The following is a 27,228-nucleotide window of genomic DNA, read 5'->3' on the forward strand; positions in this document are numbered from 1 at the left end:
AAACCTCAGTGAATACCACCAAAAGAAAGCTATGTTTGTCTCAAAAATGATATCAAATTAATTTGGGCACAGTGTTGCATAACTTAGTAATTGCCATTCAAAGTGTGATAACGCTGAAAAATGGTCTGGGAAGGAAGGGGGTGAAATAGTGTGGTCTTGAAGTGGTTAAAGATACAATATAACAGATATGGAGGACGGCAGAGTAGGTTATAGTTTGTAAGAAGGAAGCTAATGCTTTGTTATCAAATTTACATGCTCCATGTTCATTTTGTGTTTATCTCTTTTCCATTTCTTCCAAAGCCCCTGTATAATCCTTAATCACTTGTGATATTGATATTATTTGTCACATTATAAAGTACTAACATTTTTGAAATGTCTTTCCAGCTCCTTTATTTCTAGAAATTATTAATACACAGTCTTCTTTATATTACAGAGGCACTTGTCTGCCGTTTCTGTGAGAATTTCTCAGGACCAAACTGTATCGCCTTAAAAAGTGAGACCTGCCCCACGAATGTCACAAGATGTGTTTCTAACCTTATGATGGCGAAAATTGGTAACCTAAATAATATCTCTTTCTTAAAGTGAAACTAAACTCAGGTTAAGTGCCTTGAAAAAGTATTCATACCCCTTGACATTTTCCACATTTTGTCATGTTACAACTAAAAATGTAAATTTATGTAATTGGGATTTTATGTGATAGACCAACACAAAGTGGCACATAATTGTGAAGTGGAACGAAAATGATAAATGTTTTTCAAAATTTTTTACAAATAAATATCTGAAAAGTGTGGCATGCATTTGTATTCAGCCCCCTTTACTCTGATACGTTTAACTAAAATCTAATGGAACCAATTGCCTTAAGAAGTCACCTAATTAGTAAATAGAGTCCACCTCTGTGCAATTTAATCTCAGTATAAATACAGCTGTTCTGTGAAGCCATCAGAGGTTTTTTAGAGAACATTAGTAAACAAACAGCATCATGAAGGCCAAGGAACACACCAGACAGGTCAGGGATAAAGTTGTGGAGAAGTTTAAAGCAGGGTCGGGTTATTTAAAAAATCCCAAGATTTGAACATCTCACGGAGCACTGTTCAATCCATCATCTGAAAACAGAAAAAGTATGGCACAACTGCAAACCTACCAAGACATGGCCATCCACCTAAACTGAAAGGCCAGACAAGGAGAACATTAATCAGAGAAGCAGCCATGGGGCCCATGGTAACTCTGGAGAAGCTGCAGAGATCCACAACTCAGGTGGGAGAATCTGTCCACAGGACAACTATTAGTCGTGCACTCCACAAATCTGGCCTTTATGGAAGTGTGGCAAGAAGAAAGCCATTGCTGAAAGAAAGCAATAACAAGCCCCGTTTGCAGTTTGCGAGAAGCCATGTGGGGGACACAGCAAACATGTGGAAGAAGGTGCTCTGGTCAGATGAGACAAAAATTACATGTTTTGGCCTGAAAGCAAAATGTGATGTGTGGCTGAAAACTAACACTGCACATCACCTTAAACACATCATCCCCACTGTGAAACATGGTGGTGGCAGCATCATGTTGTGGAGATGCTTTTCTTCAGCAGGGATAGGGAAGCTGGTCAGAGTTGGTGGGAAGATGAATGGAGCCATATACAAGGCAATCTTAGAAGAAAACCTGTTAAAGTCTGCAAAAGACTTGAGACTTGGGCGGAGGGTCACCTTCCAGCAGGACAATGACCCTAAACATACAACCAGAGAAACAATGGAATAGTTTAGATCAAAGCATATTCATGTGTTAGAATGGCCAGACCTAAATCCAATTGAGAATCTGTGGCAAGACTTGAAAATTGCTGTTCACAGACGCTCTCCATCCAATCTGACAGAGCTTGATCTATTCTGCAAAGAAGAATGGGCAGAAATGTCCCTCTCTAGATGTGCAAAGCCGTGAGAGACATCCACAAAAAGACTTGCAGCTGTAATTGCAGCAAAAGGGGGTTCTACAAAGTATTGACTCAGGGGGACTGAATACAAATGAACACCACACTTTTCACAGATTTATTTGTAAAAAATTTTGAAAACTATTTATTCATTTTCCTTCCACTTCACAATTATGTGCCACTTTGTGTTGGTCTATCACATAAAATCCCAATAAAATACATTTATATTTTGGGTTGTAACATGACAAAATGTGGAAAATTTCAAGGGGTATGAATACTTTTTCAAGGCACTGTAACTAGGCCATTTTTTGCTATATGGCACTGTGCTACTTTAACTGGTAATTGTGTGGTCATGCAACACTGTACCCAAACAAAATTTACATAATTGTTATCACACAAATAGAGCTTTCTTTTGGTGGTGTTTGATAACCACTTGGTCTTTTATTTGTTGTGATATAAATGGAAAAAGACTGAAAATTTAAAAAAAAAAACTAATATTTTTTACTTTCTGTTTATAAAAGATACCCAATAAAAAAAATAAAAAATCTAATTTCTCCATGAATTGTGGACAAAATGTATTCTGCTGCATGTCTTTGATAAAAAATAGAATCCCAATAAGCGTATTGGTTTGCAAGCCAGTTATATCACCTACAAACTATGGTGTATATATACTGGAGTTTTTATTATTTCATTTTTTTTATACTACTAATTTATGGTGATCAACGACTTAAAATGGGACTGCAATAGTGCGTCAGGCAATCTGAAACTAACTGATGATGGGGGAACGGACTAGCTGCCACTGACATCACCAGTGACAGTAATGCAGTGATAATACTACACATTGTCATTGTATTAATGACACTGGCTGGGAAGGGGTTAACATATAGGGCAATCAAGGGGTTAAATGTGTGCCTAAATATGTGTATTATGTGTAAAGTGTGCTGATTATTACTAATGGTTTCTAAGTTTTTCATCCCTGCTTTTCAGAGATGAGAAACAGAGATCATTCCCTCTGTACAGAGCTCTGTGTTGATTGTCAAAACAGAGCTCTTGGCTGTGATTGTACACAACCAATCAGTAAGTCCCGGCCATGAATCATTGGATCCTGCTGTGTACAATCACAGTGGGTGCCGGATGATGTGAGGTGCACATATACACACCCGGAGGTAGGCAGCAATGTATGGTTACGTTGGTTTGCCTGCAGCATTTGCCCATCTGCAGTACATTGCAGACTGGTGGGCGATCATTAAGTGGTTAAAAATATATATATTCTATTCAAGTATGTATTCTTAACTCACAAAAAAGTCCCTTCTATTGCTCTCAGCCGCCTCTAAATCTCCAAATTCCTTGTTTTCATGCTGCTATAATCTGACTTCCTATTAGTTGGTGGCTACGTTTGTTCTTCATTATCTCACTGTATGTAGGAATGTAACCATCCTATCATGCACTGACAGACAGCTTAACTCTTCATTGAGACACAGAAGTCAATTGCTTCCCGACCACCCTATAGCAGACGTAATGCTACAGGACGGCAGGGATGTGCAAAATCACGTATACATACGTGATTTTGTATTTCCATGTAAGAAATACTCCCTACCCATGCCGCTATTGGCTCCTCAGCATATCAATCACTGGGTCCCGGACGCTGATTTTCGGCCGGTACTCGGTGATCTCAGTGGAGCTGACAGGGGAAAGGTCTGTGTGTAAAACAACACATGCCTCTCCCCTGTCAGCACGAACAGGCTGCTTTGTATTGCTCTGCATAGCAGAACAATACAAAGCAGCTTGTCTACACAGTAAAACACACACAGCACACATTTAACCCTTTGATCGCCACTCATGTTAACTCCTTCCTGCCCAGTGTCATTAGTACAGTGTCAGTGCTTTTTATTAGGACTGATCACTGTATTGGAGTCACTGGGGATGTCAGTGGCAGTTAGTTCCCCCCTAAATGTCAGAATGCTCACCGCAGTCCCGCAATAAGTCGCTGATCGCCGTCATTACTAGTAATAAATAAAAATTCCAGTATATATACCGCCATTTGTACACGCAATAGCTTTAACGTAAACCAATTAATTTAGACGTATTTTTTTTTTTTAGCAAAGACATGTTGCAGAATACATTTTGGCCTAACTTTATTTCGAAATTTGATTTTTTATGTTTTTTTATTGGACAAGTTCAATAGCAAAAAGTCAAAAATATTGTCTTTTTGTTTTCAGAATTGTTGGTCTTTTTTTGTTTACAGCACAAAACATAAAACACCTCAGAGGCAATCAAAAACCACCAAAAGAAAGCTCTATTAGTGGGAAAAAAGGACATATATTTCATTTATGTAAAGCGTTGCATGACCGCGAAATTGTCAGTTAAAGTAATGCAGCGTCATATCACAAAAAAATGGCCTGGTCAGGAAGGGAGGGGTAAATCCTCTGAAAGGCAAATGGTTAAAATGCAACACAATTTTACTTTAGCTAATTGCAATACTGCAGATGTTGTTCAAGTCTTTTGTAGTGTAAGAAGACAGTCTTTCCTAACCCCTGTCTCTGCAAATGACACTGACTGTGGGAACATAAAATTTGTGAGGAGGGTCTATCTAGGACTAAACCAACTTGCATTAAACAGGAGGGGAGGGCAGAGAAAGATGCTAAAATCACATTATTAAACAAGCTGCAGTGGCGCAAAACTGCCAGTAGATGTCAGCATACTACAAAAGGATAGCAAAGTAATGCAGTTCAATACAACACAGCATTTTGGGAGCTCATAGAGAATGTAACAAAGAGGCAGAAAACTTTCATAATCACATTTAAAAAAAAATCCTTAGATCTTCTTTCCATCTTTTACAATAAATCAATACCTTCACCTGGAATAATAATTGTCTGCACTACTGCTGTCGGTAATTATCTAAGTCAATCACCAATCAATTGATCCTCCATGTTTTTTAATACATCTGTATAATTGGCGTCTACTTGTAAAAAAAACTGCATAGCCATTTGTCCAGTGAAAGTGCACATACATACATTCTAATGGAGTAAAACATTTAATGTTGAATATAAATTGCAAATTATATTTATTATGATTTAGAACTTCATGTATCTTCCTTTGTCAGCTGTTTTGGTTTTGAATTAGCAGTCTTTTATGATTTTCTGTTCTAAAATAATTCATGTTATTAGGCTATTTCCTGTGATGATTGAATGTTTTTCATTAAAGAAAAAATAAAAAAATACTCCATTGGTCACTGGATGGTGCTAAGCATCATATAGGAAATTTCTCTGCTACTTTGTGCTATCTGTTGGCCAGATGCCATATTTTCTATTTTAAATAGAAAAACATTTATTTAGCACTGGAAATAACCTAATAACATTCACATAGACTGAATGTACATACACTTTCACTGAACAAATTGCTATTCACATTTTTTTATAACTAGACCCCTTGGAGTTTGTTGTAGCTGCTGAGGAAAACCCACTGTACTGAGCATGTACATGTGTATCCCAATAAATTAGAATATCATCAAAAAGTTCATTTATTTCAGTAATTCAATTAAAAAAGTGAAACTCGTATACTGTAGATTCATTGCACACGGAGTGACATATTTCAAGCATTTCTTTCTTTTAATTTTGATGATTATAGCTTACAACTAGTGACCACCCAAAATTCAGTAACTCAAAAAATTAGACTATTACATAGGACCAATAAAAAAGGATTTTTAATACAGAAATGTTGTCTTACTAAAAAGTATGTCCATGTACAGTATAGTATGCACTCAATACTTGGTTGGGGCTCCTTTGACATTAATTACTGCATTAATGCGGCATGGCATGGAGGAGATCAGCCTGTGGTCCTGCTGAAGTGTTATGGAGGCCCAGGCTGCTTTGATAGAGGCCTTTAGCTTGTCTGCATTGTTGGGTCTGATGTCTCTCATCTTCCTCTTGTCGATACCCCACAGATTCTTTACGGGGTTTAGGTCAGGCGAGTTTGCTGGCAAATCAAGCACGATCATTAAACCAGGTATTGGTACTTTTGGCAGTGTGGACAGGTGTCAAGTCCTGCTGGAAAATGAAATCGGCATGTCCATAAAGCTGGTCAGCAAAGGGAAGCATGAAATGCTCTAGAATCTCCTGGTAGAGGGCTGCACTGACTTTGGACTTGATAAAACACAGTGGACCAACACCAGCAGATGACATGGCTCCCCAAATCATCACTGACTGGAAAATTCAGAGTGGACCTCATGCAACTTGGATTTTGTGCCTCTCCACTCTTCCTCCATGCTCTGGGACCTTGATTTCCAAATGAAATGCAAAATGTTGGATGAAAGAGGACTTTGGACCACTGAGCAATAGTCCAGTCCTTTTTCTCCTTAGCCCAGGTAAGATGCTTCTGAATGTTGTGTCTGGTTCAGGAGTGGCTTGACACAAGGAATGCGATCGTTGTAGTTTCTTAGATCTAGTCCATAGGGTTCTACGGAAAATCAACTGGGTAAAAAAGAACCCAGACAATTTAACTAAGAATGAGAGAATAGCCCTAGATGAATTACGTCATGCTAAAGAAATAGTAATCAAAAGAAGTGATAAGGGAGGCAATGTAGTACTTATGGATAGTGATGATTATTAAAAGGCAATTGAATGATTTAAGTACCTATCATAAACTATCTGAAAATCAATTCCCTAAAATAGTAAATATCCTTAATCGTTAAATTATTTGGGCATATGAAGCAAATCTGTTGACTAAACAGGAATATGATATGCTCAAAATTGACACCTACAATATCCCTAAATTTTTTGTGATTCCGAAGCTCCATAAGAATCCACTTAAGCCACCTGGTCCTCCTATCGTGTCAGCCATAAATGGACCTCTGGAAAAGGTAAGTCAATTTATAGATGATTTAATTAAGGATTTAGTTGCTTAACAATCTTATGTTAAAGACGCAAGATATGTCCTATTTAAAATAGAAAATATCAAAATCCCAGAAGGTGCACTTCTGGTAGGTATTGATGTAGTATCTTTGTATACCTCTATTCCACATAAATGGGGACTTAGGAGGGTAGCTTATTTCCTGGAGTTACATTATCCAGAAATGGGAGCCCAAAATGAATTGATTCTTGATCTTCTGGAATTCATACTTACACATAATTGTTTTCAATTTTTGCGTAAATTTTTTCAACAAATATGTGGAACATCTATGGAAGCCTGTCAAGGTCCTACGTTTCCTCAGACCTTGTGCTGCTCCATGTGCTGGCATCCATCTTAGGTGTCTGCAAAGCACTGTGGGATCCTTTATGCTTTCAGCCCTCTGTGGCTCCTCCCCCAGGAGGTGGCGGCTTATCACATATAAGTCTGCTGTTCGTGGCTGTCCATTGCATTCGTGTCCTGTCTGTTGCACAACAGCAAGCTCCTGTTTAGCTACTCATTGCTTTCCTGGATACCGACTCGGCTTTGGCTAAGACTCCTCCTGGCTCCTGATCCCGGCTCTGGTGACGATTCTTCCTGGCTCCTGATCCTGGCTCTGGCAACGATTCTTCCTGGCTCTTGACCCCGGCTTTGGCTACGATTTCCGCTGTTGGACTTGCATAGACTCTTGTCTTATTTTTATATTAATAAACCTACCTTTTAATTACACCTCCTTGTGTGTCTGGCTCCTCTCTCCCTGACAGAGCCCCTTGGTCCCCAGCCTATGCGTGCCTCCATTTGGGACTTTGGGAAGTGGACGTAGTTTATACTTCACCAATGTATGGGAGCCATGTGGCTCAATGGCTCAGATACATTGATGATATATTTATGATTTGGGAAGGAGATGTTGATCAATTACAGGAATTTCTAACTATTCTAAATCAAAATGATAGGAATATCAAACTAACATATAATTGTAAGGAAATTTCTTTTTTAGATCTATCTATCTCAATTCAAGATAACACACTGATTACTAGAACATATAGGACAGAGACTGCAGCAAATACTCTTTTACATGTGAGTAGTCATCACCCCGAAACATTAAAACAAGGTATACCGGTTGGCCAATTTCTTAGAATAAGGAAAAATTGTACAAATTAAACTAAATTTAAAATAGAGACGGCACAGTTATATCAGAGATTTAGAGAAAGAGGCTACTCGCATAGAACTCTGAGGAGAGCTAAATTTAAGGCTTCATGTAAAACCAGAGGGGAATTACTTGGAAAAAGTAATAATAAAATAAATAAGAAACAAAATGAACCATGTATCCATGCGGTCAATGTCAGATCTGCCCCTATGTACAAAAAACTCAAAAATTTCATAATGTAGATAATTCAAAAACCTATGAAATAAAATACTTCATAAATTGCTCTAGTAGTAGAGTAATCTATATGTTAGAATGCCCATGTAAAAAATTCTATATAGGAAAGACAAAAGGATCCCTAAGAATATGCATAAATGAACATATACGCGATATTAAAAATGAGCATAAAAGTAAAAATGATAAAGAAAGGGAAAATCCCCTAGCCCAACATTTTAGGGAAATACAGTTGCAAGAAAAAGTATGTGAACCCCTTGGGATTATGTGGAGTTTTGCATGAATTGGGCATAAAATGTGCTCTGAACGTCATCTAAGTCACAACAATAGAAGAACACAGTCTGCTGAACATAATACTACACAAACATTAGATGTTGCCATGGTTTAATTGCAGATAACATGTAAACATTCACAGTGCAGGGAGGAAACAGTATGTGAACCTTTGGACTTAATAACTGGTTGACCCTCCTTTGGCAGCAATAACCTCAACCAAACGTTTCCTGTAGTTGCAGATCAGACCTGCACAACAATCTGGAGTAATTTTGGACCACTCCTCTTCACAAAACTGTTTCAGTGTAGCAATATTCTTGGGATGTCTGGTGTGAATCGCTCTCTTAAGGTCATGCCACAGCATTTCAATCAGGTTGAGGTCAGGACTCTGACTGGGCCACTCCAGAAGGTGTATTCTGTGCTGTTGCAGCCATTGTTTTGTTGAATTACTTGTATGCTTTGGGTCATTGTCCTGTTGCATCACCCATCCTCTGCGGAGCTTCAGTTGGCGGACAGATGGTCGTACGTTTTCCTGCAAAATGTCTTGATAAACTCTGGAATTCATTTTCCCATCAATAACAACAATCCGTCCAGGCCCTGAGGCAGCAAAGCAGCCCCAAACCACGATGCTCCCTCCGCCATGTTTCACAGTGGGGATGAGGTTTTGATGTTGGTGTGCTGTGCCTTTTTTTCTCCACACATAGTGTTGTGTGTTCTTCCCAAACAACTCAATCTTGGTTTCATCTGTCCACAGTATATTTTGCCAGTAGTGCTGTGGAACATCCAGGTGCTCTTTTGCAAACTTCAAACATGCTGCAATATTCTTTTTGGACAGCAATGGCTTCCTCCGTGGTGTCCTCCCATGTACTCCATTCTTGTTTAATGTTTTCCTTATTGTAGATGTGTCAACAAAAATGTTAGCATGTGCCAGAGATTTCTGTAGGTCTTTAGCTGACACTCTGGGATTCTTCTTTACCTCATGCAGCATTCTGCGCTGTGCTCTTGGAGTCATTTTTACAGGACGACCACGCCTAGGGAGAGTAGCAACAGTGCTAAATTTTCTCCATCTGTAGACAGTCTGTCTTACCGTGGACACATGAACATCAAGGCTTTTGGAGATACTTTTGTAACCCTTTCCAGCTTCATGCAAGTCAACAATTCTTGATAGTAGGTCTTCTGAGAGCTCTTTTCTGCGAGGCATGGTTCACATCAGACAGTGCTTCTTGAAACCAGTAAACCCAAAACAGGCGTGTGTTTTTTAAGGGCAGGACAGCTGTCAGCAACACATCCAATATCATCACACTGATTGGAGTCAAGGTTGGCTCACTCCTGGCTCCAATTAGCTCTGGGAGAAGTCATTAAGCTAGGGCCTCACATACTTTTTCCTCCCTGCACTGTGAATTTTTACATGTTATGTGCAAATAAACCATGGCAACATCTAATGTTTGTGTAGTATTATGTTCAGCAGACTGTGTTCTTCTATTGTTGTGACTTAGATGACGTTCAGAGCACATTTTATGCCCAATTCATGCAAAACTCCACGTAACCCCAAGGGGTTCACATACTTTTTCTTGCAACTGTACATCAGGGTAAAATAGATGGCCTAAAACCTCTAGAAGAGGGGATTTTGACAAGGTTCTTTTGCAAAAAATTATCCTTAAATAAATATGTTGTTTTTTTTTTTTAATATTTTGTTGATGGTTTGGTACTATTTGCATTAAGCAATGGTACTTGATATTTGAAAAGGGAAAAACTTTTGATGATATGCCATTCTACTGTCATCTGCTGAATGACATTTGATAGATATAACACTTGATAAATTACCTGTCTCATGGCCACCCTTCAATGATCTATATATGTCAGTCATTTATGTTTTAGAATTCAACTTAGATTTGGAAACAATGTAGTGATGACATTTCAGCACAAGAGGGCGACAAAAGAACGTGATGATGCAAATACTGCACTATATAAGGAATGAAAAGCTGTCCCCTCCTAGTTCTGACGAAGTCTGCGATGATTGGCGGACGAAATGCGTCAACGTAATGACATCATCACGTTCTGCGTAACACCATGCTGCAATGTCCATGAGGTGAAAGAGGTATGCCGTACGCCATATGCCTCCATCTTGGATATATACTGGGCAAGGCGGAAAACGCCAGTATCTAGTTGACTCCCGGGAGTTCAGTCAGCTTTACATGGTGATACACCACTTCCACTGGTCGCAAGTAATTTTTGAACAGTAATGACTTGCACTTTGTTACATTAATGGGAAATGTATGTTCTTAGCCTTACAGAGGAACTCTATTACTGTTATTTAGAAGAGACATTTTTGGGCCTTACATAGGTGACAACTTTATGTGTTATGCGTTAAGCATTGATAAGAGAAAATGGGTCTTTGTGTCCAGAACCTTTCTTAAGGAACCGCCTTGCTCTTACTTAGAAGAGGAATTTTTGAGGCCTACAGTAGGCTATTTACATATACGTCCATCGCAGTATTGCGACTCAAGCTATACCTAAAACTCCATAATGCAAATTTTTGGCTCATAGGAGGATTATTACCTCCCATCTTTTGTCAACGGGTTATAAGATCCATATTTTTTTCAAGTGAAAACAATGGTGACCTCCCCTAGGGTAATCATCATTTTCATTGATACTGCCAACAGTAATGTATGATTTTCTATACAGTGATATTCATGGTATTCATCTCAGATTTACCCTAAGTGTTATAAATTGAGATCATCTTGTTTAAGGAATATCGGCCGATTGAGGTTGGCCATACACAATGCAATTTCTTTTATCAGCTAATATGATGATGAGACACAAGGAAGGTAATAATGTTTATTATGACATTTTCCTCTTCAGAGCTATTAGGAATGATTGGATTTAAGCTTGTTGCTATAGATGCAGATACATGTATATGGTGACTCTTCCCAGATTCTTTATTCATTGCACATACAGTATTTATCCTCTAGGAGTTTTACTACTTATTACCGTATCATTCACCATTGATGAATATATGAGGGAAGTGCAAAGACATTTCCAAGATTGGAGAACAACAGGAACTCAAAACTGTGAAGATTCAACCATTCTGAATACTTCTATCACGGACTCCCCATACACCATAAAAAAAGATTTTTTTCTGTCCAGTACTAACAACGGTTTTTCCAGCCACTTAAATTGATGCAGCTAAGTGAATGCGCAAACTGTTCTTTTTTGTTTTTATATTCACTGATTTTATTTTTGTGATTGACTGTGTGCACACCATGTTCATAACACCTAACCTTCCCACAATCTTTATGATCTAAATAAAGTTAATAATTTGCATCCACTATTGATGGTGATCATTTACTCCGCATAGGATTCATAATATACCGTCTTGTTTTGACAGTTCTGCTCTAGTCAGCTGCTAACCTTTTTCTTATAAGTTATACTTGGTTTAGAATCCACACCCAATATTAGGGTGAGTCAGAGAAATTCTTTTGATGGGTGGCTACACCCTTAATAATGGCACTTTCTCTTTTTGTGTACATGTCCTGGATACGTCTGTGTGCGGTGACTCGTGAAGCACTGACACCAGCCATAGTCCACTCCTTGTGAATCTCCCCCAAATTCTTGAATGACCTTTGCTTCACAATCCTCTCAAGGCTGCAGTTATTCCTGTTGCTTGTGCACCAGGGGCGGACTGACAACTCATGGGGCCCCGGGCAATAGGGGATCATGGGGCCCCTGTGTCCTCGTCCACACTCAAATAACACCCAAAAAAGCCTATGAAAGGTACCAGGGACATCTCATGGGGCCCCCTACTGACCCCGGGCCCTTGGACAGTGCCCGAGTTCCCCAATGGTCAGTCCACCCTGTTGTGCACCTTTTTTTCTACCACACTTTCTCCTTCCACTCAACTTTCCATTAATATGCTTGGATACAGCACTCTGTGATCAGCCAGCTTCTTTAGCAATGACCTTTTGTGACTTACTTGTGGACTGTCTCCTGGACAACTGTCAAGTCAGCAGTCTTCCCCATGATTGTGTATCCTATTGAACCAGACTGAGAGACCATTTATAGGCTCAGGAAACCTTTACAGGTGTCTCAAGGCTGATTATAGTGTGACACCACGAGTCTACAATATGGAACTTTTTCACAATATTCTAATTTTCTGAGATACTGAATTTTGGGTTTTCAATAGCTGTATTACTATTATTATTATTATTATTATACAGTACTTATAAAGCGCCAATAGTTCGCTCAGCGCTGTACATTACAATGGGGGACAGAACAATAACAATACAATATAATGCAAAACATGAGGGGATTGAGGGCCCTGCTCTTTGGAGCTTACAATCTAGGAGGGAGGGGATGGTGGCACAGGAGGAGAAAGCTGTGGGGGATGGAGTGGTAGGAGGTGTGGGGGAGATCGGCAGTTAGCAGGGGGTGGGGTAGGCTTCCCTGAAGAGGTGCGCCTAAAGGAGAGGAGAGTAGGTGATAATCTGATGGGTTGGGGCAGGGAGTTCCAGAGGATGGGTGACACCCTGGAGAAGTCCTGGAGGCGGGCATGGGAGGAGGAGACCAGGGAACTAGAGAGAAGGAGGTCTTGTGAGGAGCGGAGTGTGCGAGTTGGGCGGTACTTGGATATTAGGTCAGTGATGTAGTTCAGGGCAGTATGGTGGACGGCTTTGTACGTCAGTGTTAGGATTTTGAATTTGATCCGTTGCGCAATCGGAAGCCAGTGGAGGGATTGGCACAGGGGGGTGGCTGAGATGGAGCGGTTGGAAAGGTGAATGAGTCTGGCAGCCGTATTCAGGATGGACTGAAGCGGGGATAGCCAGCAGCGAGGCAGGCCAGTGAGGAGGGAGTTGCAGTAGTCGAGTCGTGATATGATGAGGGAGTGGATGAGCTGTTTAGTGGTTTCTGGGGTTAGGAACGTGCGGATTTTAGCAATGTTGCGGAGGTGGAGTCTGCACGAGCCATAATCATCAAAATTAAAAGGAAAAAATGCTTGAAATATATCACTCTGTGTCTAATGAATCTATATAATATATAACTTTTTGAATTAAATTACTGAAATAAATTAACTTTTTGATGATACTCTAATTAATTGAGTTGTACCTGTATGCAACTGCATTCAGCTCTTTTATATGATTGCTTTATAATATGAAATCATAAATTATATTTGCGTGTCCAGGTATTAGCAATGTGCTCATTTCCTGCTGTCTGTGTGCTTTTCTTTTTTGGTTTTGGTTTGAGTATTTGTGGTTGCTGGAGCACCCACCTAATTAGGGTGAGTCAGTATTTGTTCCTAATAACAATAAGGCTCTGTTCACACCTATGCAGTTTGCTTTTTGTCCATTTTGCACTGCTTTTTGCAGTTCATTTTGCGTGTTACTACATGCGTTTTTGGTGCAATTTTGACGAGTTTTTACCACTTTTTGTTCAGCTATTTTTTTTTTTTTTTAAGTGGAATTTTTTTTTTTTTGCTGGGCAGAATGAAAATGCAAGATGCAAAATGCAGCTAAAAAGCAGCAAAAATGCCCTACCATGCATTTCAGCAGATTCTCCATTGAACTCTCTTGTAGCAAAAACACTGCTTTTTGCTTTTAAATAAGTCCCTGACCCTTTCCAAAAACGCAGCAGCTCAAAAAAGCATAGATGTGAACATGTTGCATAGGATACCATTTTAAATGGACTGTAGTGTGTTTCTGCAAAAAGCACTAAGGGTTCATGTACACTGCAGCTCCTAAACTGACGTTTAGGAGCTTTTTTGCGTTTTTTTTCAGCAGCCCCTAAACTATCCCTAATGTTTTCTTATGTGTCCATGTACACATCGTCATTTACAGGCAGTTGAGTTTACAGTCGTTTTTTTTTTAATGCATCAAACTTGCGTTCAGGAGTAGATTTTACCGATGTTTCAAAAGCCAAATGCTTGTAAACGCATGTAAATGCTGTTAACTGTGTTTATAAGCGTTTGCGATTAGAAGCGTTTTTAACTGTTCTATGTCCAGATGCTGTCCAGAGCCTTTTTTCATCATCAGAAATGCATGCAAAGTGTTTTCCATGTATTCAAATGGACCCGGTACACCAGCACAGTCAGTTCCAGGTTTCGCATGAAGGAAAAAACGGTAGAACGAGCTGCATTATGCTCATGATGGGATCCATAGTGAATACAACCAGAAAAGACAGATCATCTCAACACACCACTCTCTCTGCTTCTGCTCTCTCTATTCCTCTCAAAATTACTGAAATAGTTAATTTTTTTACTGTTTTTCAGTGCATTCTCAGCATTTTGGAAGGTCTCCTGAGGTTATCTTTTAAAAACGCTTCTAAGCGCAAACGCACATAAACACGCATAAACTCGGTTAAACTGACGTTTATTAACCTACGTTTTCCAGCAGTCAGTTTCCATCAGTCAGAAGAGTTTTCCAAACTCCTCGTGTACATGAGCCCTAAAAACGCATTGGTGTGAATGGAGCCTAAATAAGGATTCATGGTATATTTAATAGTTTAATAAAAAATTTATATTAGCAAGCAAAATCAAAAGCAAATCTTCACATTTTCTACCACAACACTGACTTACTCTGTACATCTTACTTTCTTGCTTACCTAGGACTTACCGTTACTTTGTACCAGAGCTCAAGAGGATGTCAGAAGGGCAACGATATGTGCGCTACTACTTTTAACATGACCATGGGGGACAAGGAGGTGCACAGCCTAACTAAGTGCTGTGAGGGGGACAACTGCAATAATGACCAGCTGCAAAGTAAGTAGGAAAACCATGGGGAAGAAATAAGTACATAGAAGGGTGCAGCCAATGAAAAATGGGAATCATTTTAATGGGGATCAAAATCATACAACTAGAGTTTCATTTTCTTATATGTTGTCTTGTATTGGTCCCTCCTGTCTACCCTCATCAACATGCTAATTACATTTTCAAAAATCAAAAAGTTCCCTCTTTGTTACATACGAGGTGGTATCAAAAGGTTTTGAGACTAGTTTTGTAACACACTAACAGATGGCAGCACAAGGCTGCAAGCACAGTCACAGTGAGAATCAACCTTCATAAGTCAGTGTGCCAAAAGACATTGTCCTATGTACATCGGGAGCTGTGCAACTGGTGCTATTCTGACCATGTGTGTGACCACGTCTGATATTTCATCATGGACAGCAAGTTAAAACAAAGAGCAAATGTGAAATTCTGCATGAAACCTGTGCACCCACGTTTCTTCACTGGTTATGATGCTCGAGATAAAGGACTTCCAGGGCACGCTGACGGAGTTCTGGGCAGACTTTGTTCCTTCTGTTCCTGAGTCAGCCTCCTGGGGACTGGGGACCTGGCCACTCAAAACACCTCGAAAAACTCATTGCAGCATTGCCATAAACTTGCCAAATCATGTTAAATGTCTGTGGCTGATTTGCATAGTTTCTCGCAGAATTTCACATTTGCTCTTTGTTATAACTTGCTGTCTTTGGTGAAATAGCAGATGTGGTAACGCACGTGGTCAGAATAGCACCAGTTGCACAGCATCCGATGGACACAGGACAATGTCTTTTGGCACACTGACTTATGAAGGTTGGTGCTCCCTGTGATTGTGCATGCAGGCTTGTGTTGCCATCTGTTGGCATGTTACAAAACTAGTCTCAAAACTTTTTGATACCACCTCGTACCTTATTTTAGACCCAGTGACATCACCGGGACAATTCAGGCAGCTCATAACTGACTCAAAATATGGTTAAAGCCATATTTAGTCAATGATGCCACCATTATCTCCACCCCTTCTCTTATTTACCTGATGACAGCCTGGAGTGCTGACACTCAGCGGGTGTACCATGCTGGGTCACAGGAAATAAATCCTCCTACATAAGCTGTACCAATTTATCGGCAGTATTCTTTTCTCTACAGTCGTTCAAAGTGCTGAATTTATAAGCTTGTCTGAGAGTTCAGAAAAAAAGGGGTGGAGAGCTGAAGTTACACTCTGAAGAGCTCATTGAGGTGAGCTCTGCGAGCTGATTGGAGGAAAGAGACACGCCCCATTCCACACACTTCACAGGAACAGAGCTAAGGCTTTCACTCTGCTGGATGTGCTTCCTTTGTCACCATTTTTCTCTTGGTGTCAGGAAAACTCGTCAGAAGTGATTCATACTGATAGCAGAAGAAGGAAGCATCAGGAAGAAAAGACACTTAGTGCTTATAACTGAGACAAGTACACACTATAGAAGGATACGCTCTGTTCATATTTCATATCTGAGGTTTACAACCACTTGTTTTGTCTTTAGGTACATTTGAACTGTCTGTTGTACCAGGAATTCATTAAAAGGAATAATGGCTGTGCTGAGATTGGTGCACAAAGAGCAGAGCTGCTGCAGACCATATGACCCAATGTCAGTATTGGGTCTATTTGTTACAGCAGAGGGTGAACTCCTAGTGATGGTGATTCAAAATGTTGGCCTCCCATTAAAAAAAAAAAAACTTTTTTGCTACAGCACTTTATGCTAAATCCATCCGCAGTTTTCTCCCCCCGCACACCCCCACCACAAATATATGTTGATCATGCCACTGAATGCAGCTAACTTTGATGGGGGGTGGGAGACTGCTTTCTGGATTGAGAGCCTTCTGAAACCCTCCCACTGTGAGCTGCAGTGTCTGGGAGGGGGAGTATGTGAGACACAAATGAAGGCGGATTTTATTCAGTTGGGGAAGGTAAAGGACATTTGCTGGTCACTTTGGAGATATGATCAACATGCTATTCACCCTGAGGTCAACACAGAGGACAAGCGGGCACGCTACGTCTGGAGGAAAAGAAATGTAATCTCCAAACACGGAAAGGTTTCTCCACAGTGAGAGCTGTGAAAATGTGGAATAGACTCCATCAAGAGTTGGTTCTGGTCAGCTCAGTGGATTTCTTTAAAAAAGTCCTGGATTCTTTCTTAGATACACAGAATATAACTAGATACTAACATTTATAGGTAAAGTTGATCCAGGGAACATTTGATTGCCTCTCGGGGGATCAGGAAGGAATTTTTTTCCCAGCAGGAGCAAATTGGATCATGCTTTGCTGGGTTTTTTGCCTTCCTCTGGATCAACTGTGGGTGTAGGATTATAACTTTTTTTTTTTAACTGGATGGACTTTTGTCTTTTTTTTTCAGCCAGACTAACTATGTAACTGTATGTCTGTATATGCAGTAAAGCATGTTACTTATACTCACCATGGAACTTAAGGGGTTAATCCTCTGCATTGTGTAAAAAGGCTGTTTGATCCTGTCTTCTCTGCCCCTCCTCTTGTTGAAATGACCACCTGATACAAACTGAATCCATAGTCACATTCACATGCTCAGTTTGGTGTGTATTGCTAGAGAAGTGTTTTTTTTTTCTTGGGAGAGTGCATGTGATCAGCACAAGGCCCCATGTGGGAAATCTTGGGGCCCTCTGAAAAAAATGAAGGCTTTTCAGTTAGGGCTTTCCCCAGCTGGGGATCACCAAAAACATCTCCCCCCCCACTCGTGGGCTCAGTCAGGGAGATAGGAGATGTGAACCACCCCAGAAGCAAGTCAAGAGAGGAGAGGATACCAGAATCATGTGATGAAACTAGACATGTGCAGTTCATTTTGTTCCAAATTGAAATTCAGACAATTTTTTTTATTTGCAAATTCAGATGTATTCGAGCTTCTGAATTACAATAGCAATGAATAATAAACGAATCAAAAATAACTAAACAAAATTTCAGAAAATGTAATTCAAAAACAAATTTGAAATATAAACATATTCGTGATTTCCTTCAAAGACTGTGTTTATTAGTGTTAAAATATAGATATCTTCCGAAATTTTAATTTTGAAAAGAATAAAATAAAACAGAATAGAATACAACAGAAAAGAATAGACTAGAAAGGAATAGAAAAGAAAACAATAGAATGTAGCCATCTTCCGAAATTCTAATTTTGAAAAGAATAGAATAAAAAAGAGTAGAGTAAAACATAATAAAATAGAAAAGAATGGAATAAAATATAAAATAAAATAATAGAACATAATAGAAAAGAATAGCATAAAACAGATCAAATAGAAAATAAAAGAATAGAATAGAATATAATATAAAATACTACAAAATAATAGAAAAGAAAATAATAGAGTAAAATAGCGTAGAAAATAAAAGAATATAATAAAACAGAATAGAGAATAAGGAAAGAATACAAAACAATAGAATAGACTAAAACAGAATAAATTAGGATAGAAACGATTAGAGTATAATAAAATAGAAAATGAAAGAATAGAATAAAACAGAATATAAAATAAAGTTATAGAATATAAAATAATGGATTAGATCGGAAAAGAATAGAATAGATTGTAATAGAATAGAAAAAAATAGAACAGAATAAAAAAATAGAATAGATATAACCGTCTTTCAAAATCAAAATTAAAATTTCAAATATAATAAATTCAAATTTGAATGCCTGTTTAATACTTTTTGATTCGGTTGAATTCAAATTTGAATTAGAAACTGAATAAATGAAACAAAACTAAACACATTCCAAAAACGAGCTAAACAAATTACACAAATCTAGCTAAACAACTAATTAACCACTTGCCTACCGGGCACTTATACCCCCTTCCTTACCAGGCCAATTTTCAGCTTTCAGCGCTGCCGCACTTTGATTGACAATTGCGCGGTCATGCAACATTGTACCCATATGAAATTTTGATCATTTTTTTCTCACAAATAGAGCTTTCTTTTGGTGGTATTTAATCGCCACTGGGCGCTTTACTTTTTGCGCTATAAATTAAAAAAAGTGCAAAAAATTTGAAAAAAAAAAAAAAGTTTATTTGTTTCTTTTATAAAATTTTTCAAACAGGTATTTTTTCTCCTTCACTGATTTGCGTTGATGAGGCGGCACTGATGGGCACTGATAGGCGGCACTGATGGGCACTGATAGGCAGCACTAAAGGGCACTGATAGGCAGTACTAATGAGGTGGCATGGATAGGCGGCACTGATAGACAGCACTAATTAGGGGTCACGGATAGGCGGCACTGATATGCAGCACTGATAGGCGGCACTGATAGGTGACACTGATGATGGGTACTGATAGACGGCACTGACTGGCATCACTTCTGGGCACTGACTGGCGGCACTGACTGGCACAACCCCTGGGCACTGACTGGTGGCACTGACTGGCAGCACTGGTGGGTGGCACTGGTGGGTGGCACTGGTGGACAGCACTGGTGGGTGGGCACATGTGGGTGGCACTGGTGGGCACAGGTGGGTGGCACTGGTGGGCACAGGTGGGTGGGCACAGGTGGGTGGCACTTCTGGGCACATGTAGGTGGCACTTCTGGGCACAGGTAGGTGGCACTGCAGAGTGGCACAGGTGGGGGCACTGCTGGGCACAGGTGGGGGCACTGCTGGGCACAGGTGGGGGCACTGCTGGGAATGGGTGGGCGGGGCTAGTGAGCGCACTGCTGACCGGAAATGCGGGGGTCACTGCTGGGCACCGATCATCAGGGCACTGATCATCAGTGCCCTGATGATCGGTGCCGATCCCCGCTGTGACAACTGCCGGTTCTCGGCAGTACTTTCCTCACGATCTGACAGCGTGAGGAAAGTGCAGCCGAGAACCGGCACTTGCATTTTCCTGTGATCAGCGTGTCATTGGACACCGCTGATCACGTGGTAAAAGGCCGGTGGGCTCGGCCTTTCACCACATCTCCTGATCAGCTGTGTCCGTAGGACACAGCGATCACGGAGATCGCCGGGTGCGCGCCCCCTGGGGCGCGCAGGAGAGCGCGTTCTGGGAGGACGTCATATGACGTCCACTCAGAACTGGCCGGCCGCGGTGCAGCCGTCATTCGGCTATGCGCGGTCGGCTAGTGGTTAAATAACAAATTGAAACAAAACTAATGTTTCCATCCTGCACACGTCTACTTGGGACATGCTGGCTGACAGTGATTTTTGTTGAAGTTGTTGTGTTATTTACATTGTAGATGTTTGATTCCCTTTGTCATTAAGTAAAGACTATAAGTCTCGGTTCACACTACTATGACCTGAAAGTCGCACGACTTACAGTACGCCTTTGCCAGGCAACTTGAGTACCATTTTTGAAGCAACTTTCAGGGAATGCCTGGGTAATCTTTCTGTAATGTGGGATCCAAATCACATCAATATAGAGGAGGTGACGGCTTAGAGGCAACTTCCATTAACCTCCCTGGAGGTATGATTATTTCAGATTTTTGGTGCTGAAAGTGGTACCATTTTTTTGCATGGAAATATGTATTTTTTTATTGTAGGCTGTAATTTTTAGGAAAAACTCACTGAAATCTGTCCGAACAAGAGTCTAGTAAACATCCCAGGTATGATAAAATTTGAAACACAAAATCATAAATTATAATTTAATAAATAATCATAAAAATAATATAAAAATAATAAAAAATTTAATTCAATAATATAATCAAACCAAAAACACTGAAATGTGAAATAGAGCGCCAAGTTCGCACATTGCTGAGCTCAGTCGCAAAATCGTTTTCAGTGTCTGATGACGAATTTCCCCCACGAATTATTATCACTCAATTCTGCAAGTGGTTCTGATTTACTATCGCTGTTCTCTAGCTGATCTAAACCGCTTTTGACCTAAAGGGACACTTTTTGGACGCCATGGACATTTCTCAGTTTCCAGGCAGAAAGAACAGACAAAATGCAGGCAGGGCACAGGACAAAGCACTAGGGACAATATGTATGTGAAATTGGTTGAGACAGCAATGTTTTACTATGTAAAATGTAAAAAAAAAAAAATGACATTTTTTAAAATTTTTAAATTTCCCGCCGCCGGCGGCGCCCGTACGTCCCGACGTCACAGGGACAGGACACAGAAGCCGGATGCCGGCATCGGCCGGAGGAGATGGCCGGGGACGCTGCAGGGGACACATCGCGGGAGCGCAGGGTAAAGTAAGTGAAGAACACATGCTGGAGCAGTGCCGCAGGGTAAGCCCGAGTGTAGCTCGGGGTTACCGCTTTTGGTACTAAAATGTTACCCCGAGCTACACTCGGGAATACCGCCAAGGAGGTTAAAGTCTATGGGCACAAATCGGATAGAATCGCCTTGAATTAGTACAGGAACCTTTTCTAAAGTCAGAGCGACTTCAGTAGGGCTAATTAAGACAGCTCTCATTGACTAACATGGGATTTCACGCGTCATGTGACTTGGGGTCTCACAAGTCGGATCCCCAGTGGCGGCAGTGTGAACAGAGCCTAAGAAAGACCTTGTGGACTGGACTCACTTTATTCTTATTGTGGTGGCCAATATGTGGGGAACAGTAAGTAGTAGACCTTTATATCCTCCAGAGGAAGGGTGGAAGATGTATGTGCTTTTACTCTGCCGATTGGTGTGTTATAAGACTTTGGATACAGCAACCCCCTCCAGGAGTGTGGGCTTACATTTGTGCAAGTTGGGCCTTCAAATGACTACTTATGGTGTCCAGAAAGCTAAACGTTGTGCCAATGTTCACTGCGTCCCAACACTGTCATACAAGAGCCTTTACTATTACCTTAGGATTCAAGCGAGTTGGGACAATGATAAATCCTGGACTTGGAGGGCACTTGTTTCAGATCCAGTAATAATGCTGACCAGTAGTCATAGCTTTATCTCCAGCAATATTTCAAAACAGCTAGTTCATCTTCTCTTGTATTAGATGAGGTATACACTTCAGAGAGAGATATCATATTACCCCTGTACAAATCATTAGTAAGACCTCATCTGGAATATGCAGTTCAGTTATGGGCACCAATTCATAAAAAGAACATTGGGGAACTGGAGAAAGTACAGAGAAAGGCAACTAAACTGATAAGAGGCATGGAGGAGCTCAGCTATGAGGAAAGATTAGAGGAACTGAATGTATTCTTTCTTGAGAAGAGGAGATTAAGGGGGGATATGATCAACATGTATAATACATAAGGGGGGATATGATCTCCATGTATAATACATAAGGGGGATATGATCTCCATGTATAATATATAAGGGGGGATATGATCTCCATGTATAATACATAAGGGGGATATGATCTCCATGTATAATACATAAGGGGGGATATGATCACCATGTATAATACATAAGGGGGGATATGATCTCCATGTATAATACATAAGGGGGGATATGATCACCATGTATAATACATAAGGGGGGATATAATCTCCATGTATAATACATAAGGGGGGATATGATCACCATGTATAATACATAAGGGGGGATATGATCTCCATGTATAATACATAAGGGAGGGTATGATCTCCATGTATAATACATAAGGGGGATATGATCACCATGTATAATACATAAGGGGGGGATATGATCTCCATGTATAATACATAAGTGGGGATATGATCTCCATGTATAATACATAAGGGGGGGATATGATCTCCATGTATAATACATAAGGGGGATATGATCTCCATGTATAATACATAAGGGGGGATATGATCTCCATGTATAATACATAAGGGGGATATGATCACCACGTATAATACATAAGGGGGATATGATCTCCATGTATAAATACATCAGTGGTTCATATAGTGAACTCGGTGTAGAGCTATTCACCGTGAGGTCATCACAGAGGACAAGGGGGCACTCTACATCTGGAGGAAAAGAAATTGAATCTCCTAGTACGGAAAGGTTTCTTCACAGTAAGAGCTGTGAACATATGGAATAGACTCCCTCAAGAGTTGGTTCTGGCCAGCTCAGTGGATTGCTTTAAAAAAGGCCTGAATTCTTTCTTAGATACACAGAATATAACTGGATACTAACATTTATAGGTGAAGTCGATCCAGGGAATATCCGATTGCCTCTCGGTTGATCAGGAAGGAATTTTTTTCCCCTGCAGGAGCAAATTGCTTCATGCTTTGGTCTTTTTTTGCCTTCCTCTGGATCAACTGTGGGTGTAAGATTATACCTTTTTTTTTTTCCCGTTGGACTGGATGGAATTTTGTCCTTTTTTCAGCCAGACTAACTATATAACTATGTTATCCTCCAAGGCTACAAGAAATAAAAAATAATCTTTGCCCATATATTTGCTTCCATTAAAATTAATTTGTATCACTAGCCAAAATGTTTTCTGTTTTAAATAATTTAAACAAATCCTGAAAATGTTCCTGACCATTCCCTATTCTATTTAAAAGAAGAAATTAGTGCTTTTGAATTTCTTAAGAGCAATGTGATATTATCTGAGATTTGCTGGAAATATTTTGTTTGCCCTTAATAGTATTTATGTAAATGATATTTGCTGTAAAAAAAAGAGTGCAGATTTTATGGTACACCAAATTTTCTGTTCTCATAGTTGTAATTCCGGATGACTTGAAGGAGAATGGGGTGGAGTGTCCAACGTGTGTTGAGAAGGGAAAGAACTGCACATCAGAGGTGATCTACAAATGCAAAGGGACTCAGGATCGATGCTTTCATTTCACTGGTGGACTCTATAGTGGAAGTAAGAAGTGACCTTCAATTATTAATTAGCTGGTATTAATATTTCCAATGGATGAGCAAAATTTAGAGCTTTTTTATTTTCCCAAAATATGGATGAAAATTGTGTGATTTTGTCTTATCCACTTAAGCACCAGAAGGTTTTACCACCTTCATGACTGGGCCATTTTTAATATTCAGCACTGCGCTACTTTAACTGGTACTGTCATGCAACACTGTATGCAAATGAAATGTATATACTTTTTTCACAAAAATAGAGCTTACTTTTGGTGGTATATGGTCACCACTGGGTTTTTTTATTTTTTTTATTATATAAACAAAAAAAGACAGAACAGAAAAATTAATTAAATTTTCTACTCTGTTAGAAAATATATCCAATAAAAAAAAATTCTTAATGGATTATGGATTTAGGCCAAAATGTATTCTGCTGTTTTTGGTAAAAAAAAAAAAAGAAAACCCAATAAGTGTTTATTAAAGATCACCATGTTACATGTTCCCAATGCTGCAGCCGCAGCCCACAGCCCCCCCCCCCCTTGCCCTGACAGAAGTACACGGAGAAGTTCTCCCTACTAGGTGTCAAATTTGAAAACAACGCAGCTCTGTGCTGTGATTTGGTAAGGCGATCAGCAGGTCCCATCCATAAATCATTGGCTGGGACCTGCTGACCAACTTTTGCTGTACCGAATCGCAGCACAGATCAGGTGGGGGGCGTGTGCACGCCCTATACCCGGAAATGCTGGATCAGGTACGTGTACGTTAACTGGCGCATCAGGGCCACCGTCTGCAGTATAAACACAGTGGATGGTCCTAAAGTGATTAATTTCATTATTTTGGTGAAATGTATTGTTGCCTAAGGGGAAGGTGAAATTGAAGGGAGATGTGGTGCTTTTTATGGGTGCAATGGGCTTTAAATGGCTCCTCTGGGTTAAAAAACCTCCTTTCAGATATCCTGCCAGAAAGGACGCCCCAAGCAAGCTACATTTCCCATGTTAAGGCATGGCCTTGTAAATTCTTTCTCCTTTCCTGGCCTGTCCAGCTGCATGTTCTGGGAATAGTTTGGCATGATTTAAAAAACAAGAAAAAAAGCACGTGGTTCCCCCAAAAGGATTTGAAAAGTCTGATATTAAATTTGGGTCTTTTTTTGTATTTTTTTTTTGTGTTGTGCCCCTTGACATCTATACCAGACCTGAAGGTTCTGGTGTGAATTTTGGGTGGGTGTGGGGGGTTACACATTATTCCCACCTCTTGTTTACATTTCATTGTCAGCTGGGAATCCCAGACTGAGAGTGAATGGGCCAGGTGGAGATAGCTTACTTGTTGTGAGGATGCTGATGGCTGCCCTGAGCTGAGCTGTCATATTTAATAGCCAAAGAAAATAACTTACTTCCCGCTTAAGTCGCAGGTTCGGCTAAACACCCATTTGGGTTCAAACCAAACTGACAGCTCATCCCTAATAATATATATAATCTTGTTTACAGTTGGATTTGATGATTGGACACTCAAGGGATGTACCATCAAAGACGTCTGCGACTATTATGAGATCCATGGTGAATATGACGTACATTTTCTCAAGAAAGGCTCCAAGATACAATGTTCTAAAAAATAAGCGCCAAAGGTCACATACAGGGGATGTGCTAAAATTATGTCTTTAAAAAAGAATTCTGAATAAAATACAATTGTCTTACCTCTACTTGTCTCTGTTTGTAGAATTATAAGAGGGTGATATTGTTCTATTATGTGTATAAGGAAAAACAATAGAAGACTATGGAATCCTATAGAATAAACTATGTTTGACTGCTTATTTAACCACTTCAAGTCCAGGCACTTTCACCCCCTTCCTGTCCAGGCCAATTTTCAGCTTTTAGCACTGTCACAATTTGAAGGACAATTGTGTGGTCATGCAACACTGTACCCATATGAATTTTATAGCATTTTTTTTTAGACAGATAAAACTTTTTATTTTAGTGGTAATTATTCACCACTGGGATTTTTATTTTTCTGCTAAATGAAAAAGTCCAAACATTTTGAAAAAAAAAGTGTTTTTCTTATACAAATTTGCAAATAAATAATCTTTCTTCATAAATTTTTGCCAAAATGTTTTCAGCTATCTTTTTAGTAAAACAAAACAAAAAAAAACTTAATATAAAAAAAATAAATTTAAATTTTTTTGGAAAAATAATAATTTTTGGTTATAAACTATTTGTTTTTTAACATACTGTCACCCTAGCAGTACAGTGTCACCATGGTGACACTGTACTACTTGTGGTGGGTGATTTTTTTTTTTGTTTTTTTACACTGATTGCTTTTATACCCATAAAGGCTATAAAAGCAATCATTTCTCCTATTCTCTGGCTGCATTCTTGCAGCCATTGAGAAATACTGTTAGAGCTGTGATTGGTCACAGCTTGTCACATGGTACAAGTCTGTTGTGAATAGCCTTGTACCATGTGACCTCTGTGATCATTCACAGATTTCACTAGTAGTAAGTAATGATGTCAGAAGTGACATCTTGCTTACTACTATTCATGTGATCACTGATTGGCCAATCAGTGATCACATGATCGGGACCTCACACAGAGGTCAAGTATAGCGATCGGGCACTGGATCGCAGTGCCGTGCGCTCCCAGCGAGTGTGCACAGGCAGGGAATCGGGAGGATGTGCCACCCGCTCTTGCACTGCTCCTGTCTGGCCGTTTATGTACATGGGTCTGACGGAAAGTGGTTACAATGCAAAATAAATATGTAGAAGAGTTTATATGTGCGTGCTGGTAAAAATAAAATGCAAGTTTAATTACGGGGTACATGGGGTTAAAGGAAAAGTATAGCCAAAGTTTTTTTTGGCCATACTTCTCTTATGTGTCATAGGAGTGAAGCAGTAAAGCCCACTGACGGCTGACCTCACAGAGCCGGTTCACGCACTGAAAAGATCCCAACTATATGGTGGGGGAACCACCCAGATGCCTAGATCGGCAGATGGCTCATACTCTCAAGCAAGCTGCTGAGAGCCTAAGCTAACTACTCCTGCTCCCTCCAGCAGCTTCTCCGCCAATCACATCCTTCTGCCCAGGGAGAAGTTGCTGAGCTGTGAGAAAGTCCTCCCAATGACAAGGTCCATGTGGGGCACTAATGAGGAAGAATAATGGAGACACATTACACCGGAGGGAGGCAAAGCTGTGCTGTACATTATGTATTTCATATTGTAGCACTGTAGTCACTGTTAATGGAGGGATAAGTGAGGGGAAAAAAGTTCCCAGACCCAAAGCTTTATTGAAAGGACAAGGACACAAAAGTGAGAGTCCATAAGGTTATAGTTTCTAAACAGACTATAGACCAGTCTG

General features: G+C 39.9%; 1 protein-coding gene across 1 annotated transcript; it reads left to right on the forward strand.

Moving 5' to 3' along the window:
* Nucleotides 1-399: 399 nt before the first annotated feature.
* Nucleotides 400-25,574, forward strand: LOC149452870 (phospholipase A2 inhibitor and Ly6/PLAUR domain-containing protein-like; the record flags this gene model as incomplete). The annotated part of the gene is made up of 4 exons (XM_089688879.1): nucleotides 400-553; nucleotides 15,043-15,195; nucleotides 23,748-23,894; nucleotides 25,369-25,574. Coding segments are annotated over 4 exons (582 nt in total), but the record flags the coding sequence as incomplete, so codon positions are not given.
* Nucleotides 25,575-27,228: the final 1,654 nt, after the last annotated feature.

This window comes from Staurois parvus, unplaced genomic scaffold (assembly GCF_062004578.1).
Source record: "Staurois parvus isolate SC_StPar_1 unplaced genomic scaffold, SC_StPar_1.0 ptg000457l, whole genome shotgun sequence".
Classification (NCBI taxonomy): Eukaryota; Metazoa; Chordata; class Amphibia; order Anura; family Ranidae; genus Staurois; species Staurois parvus.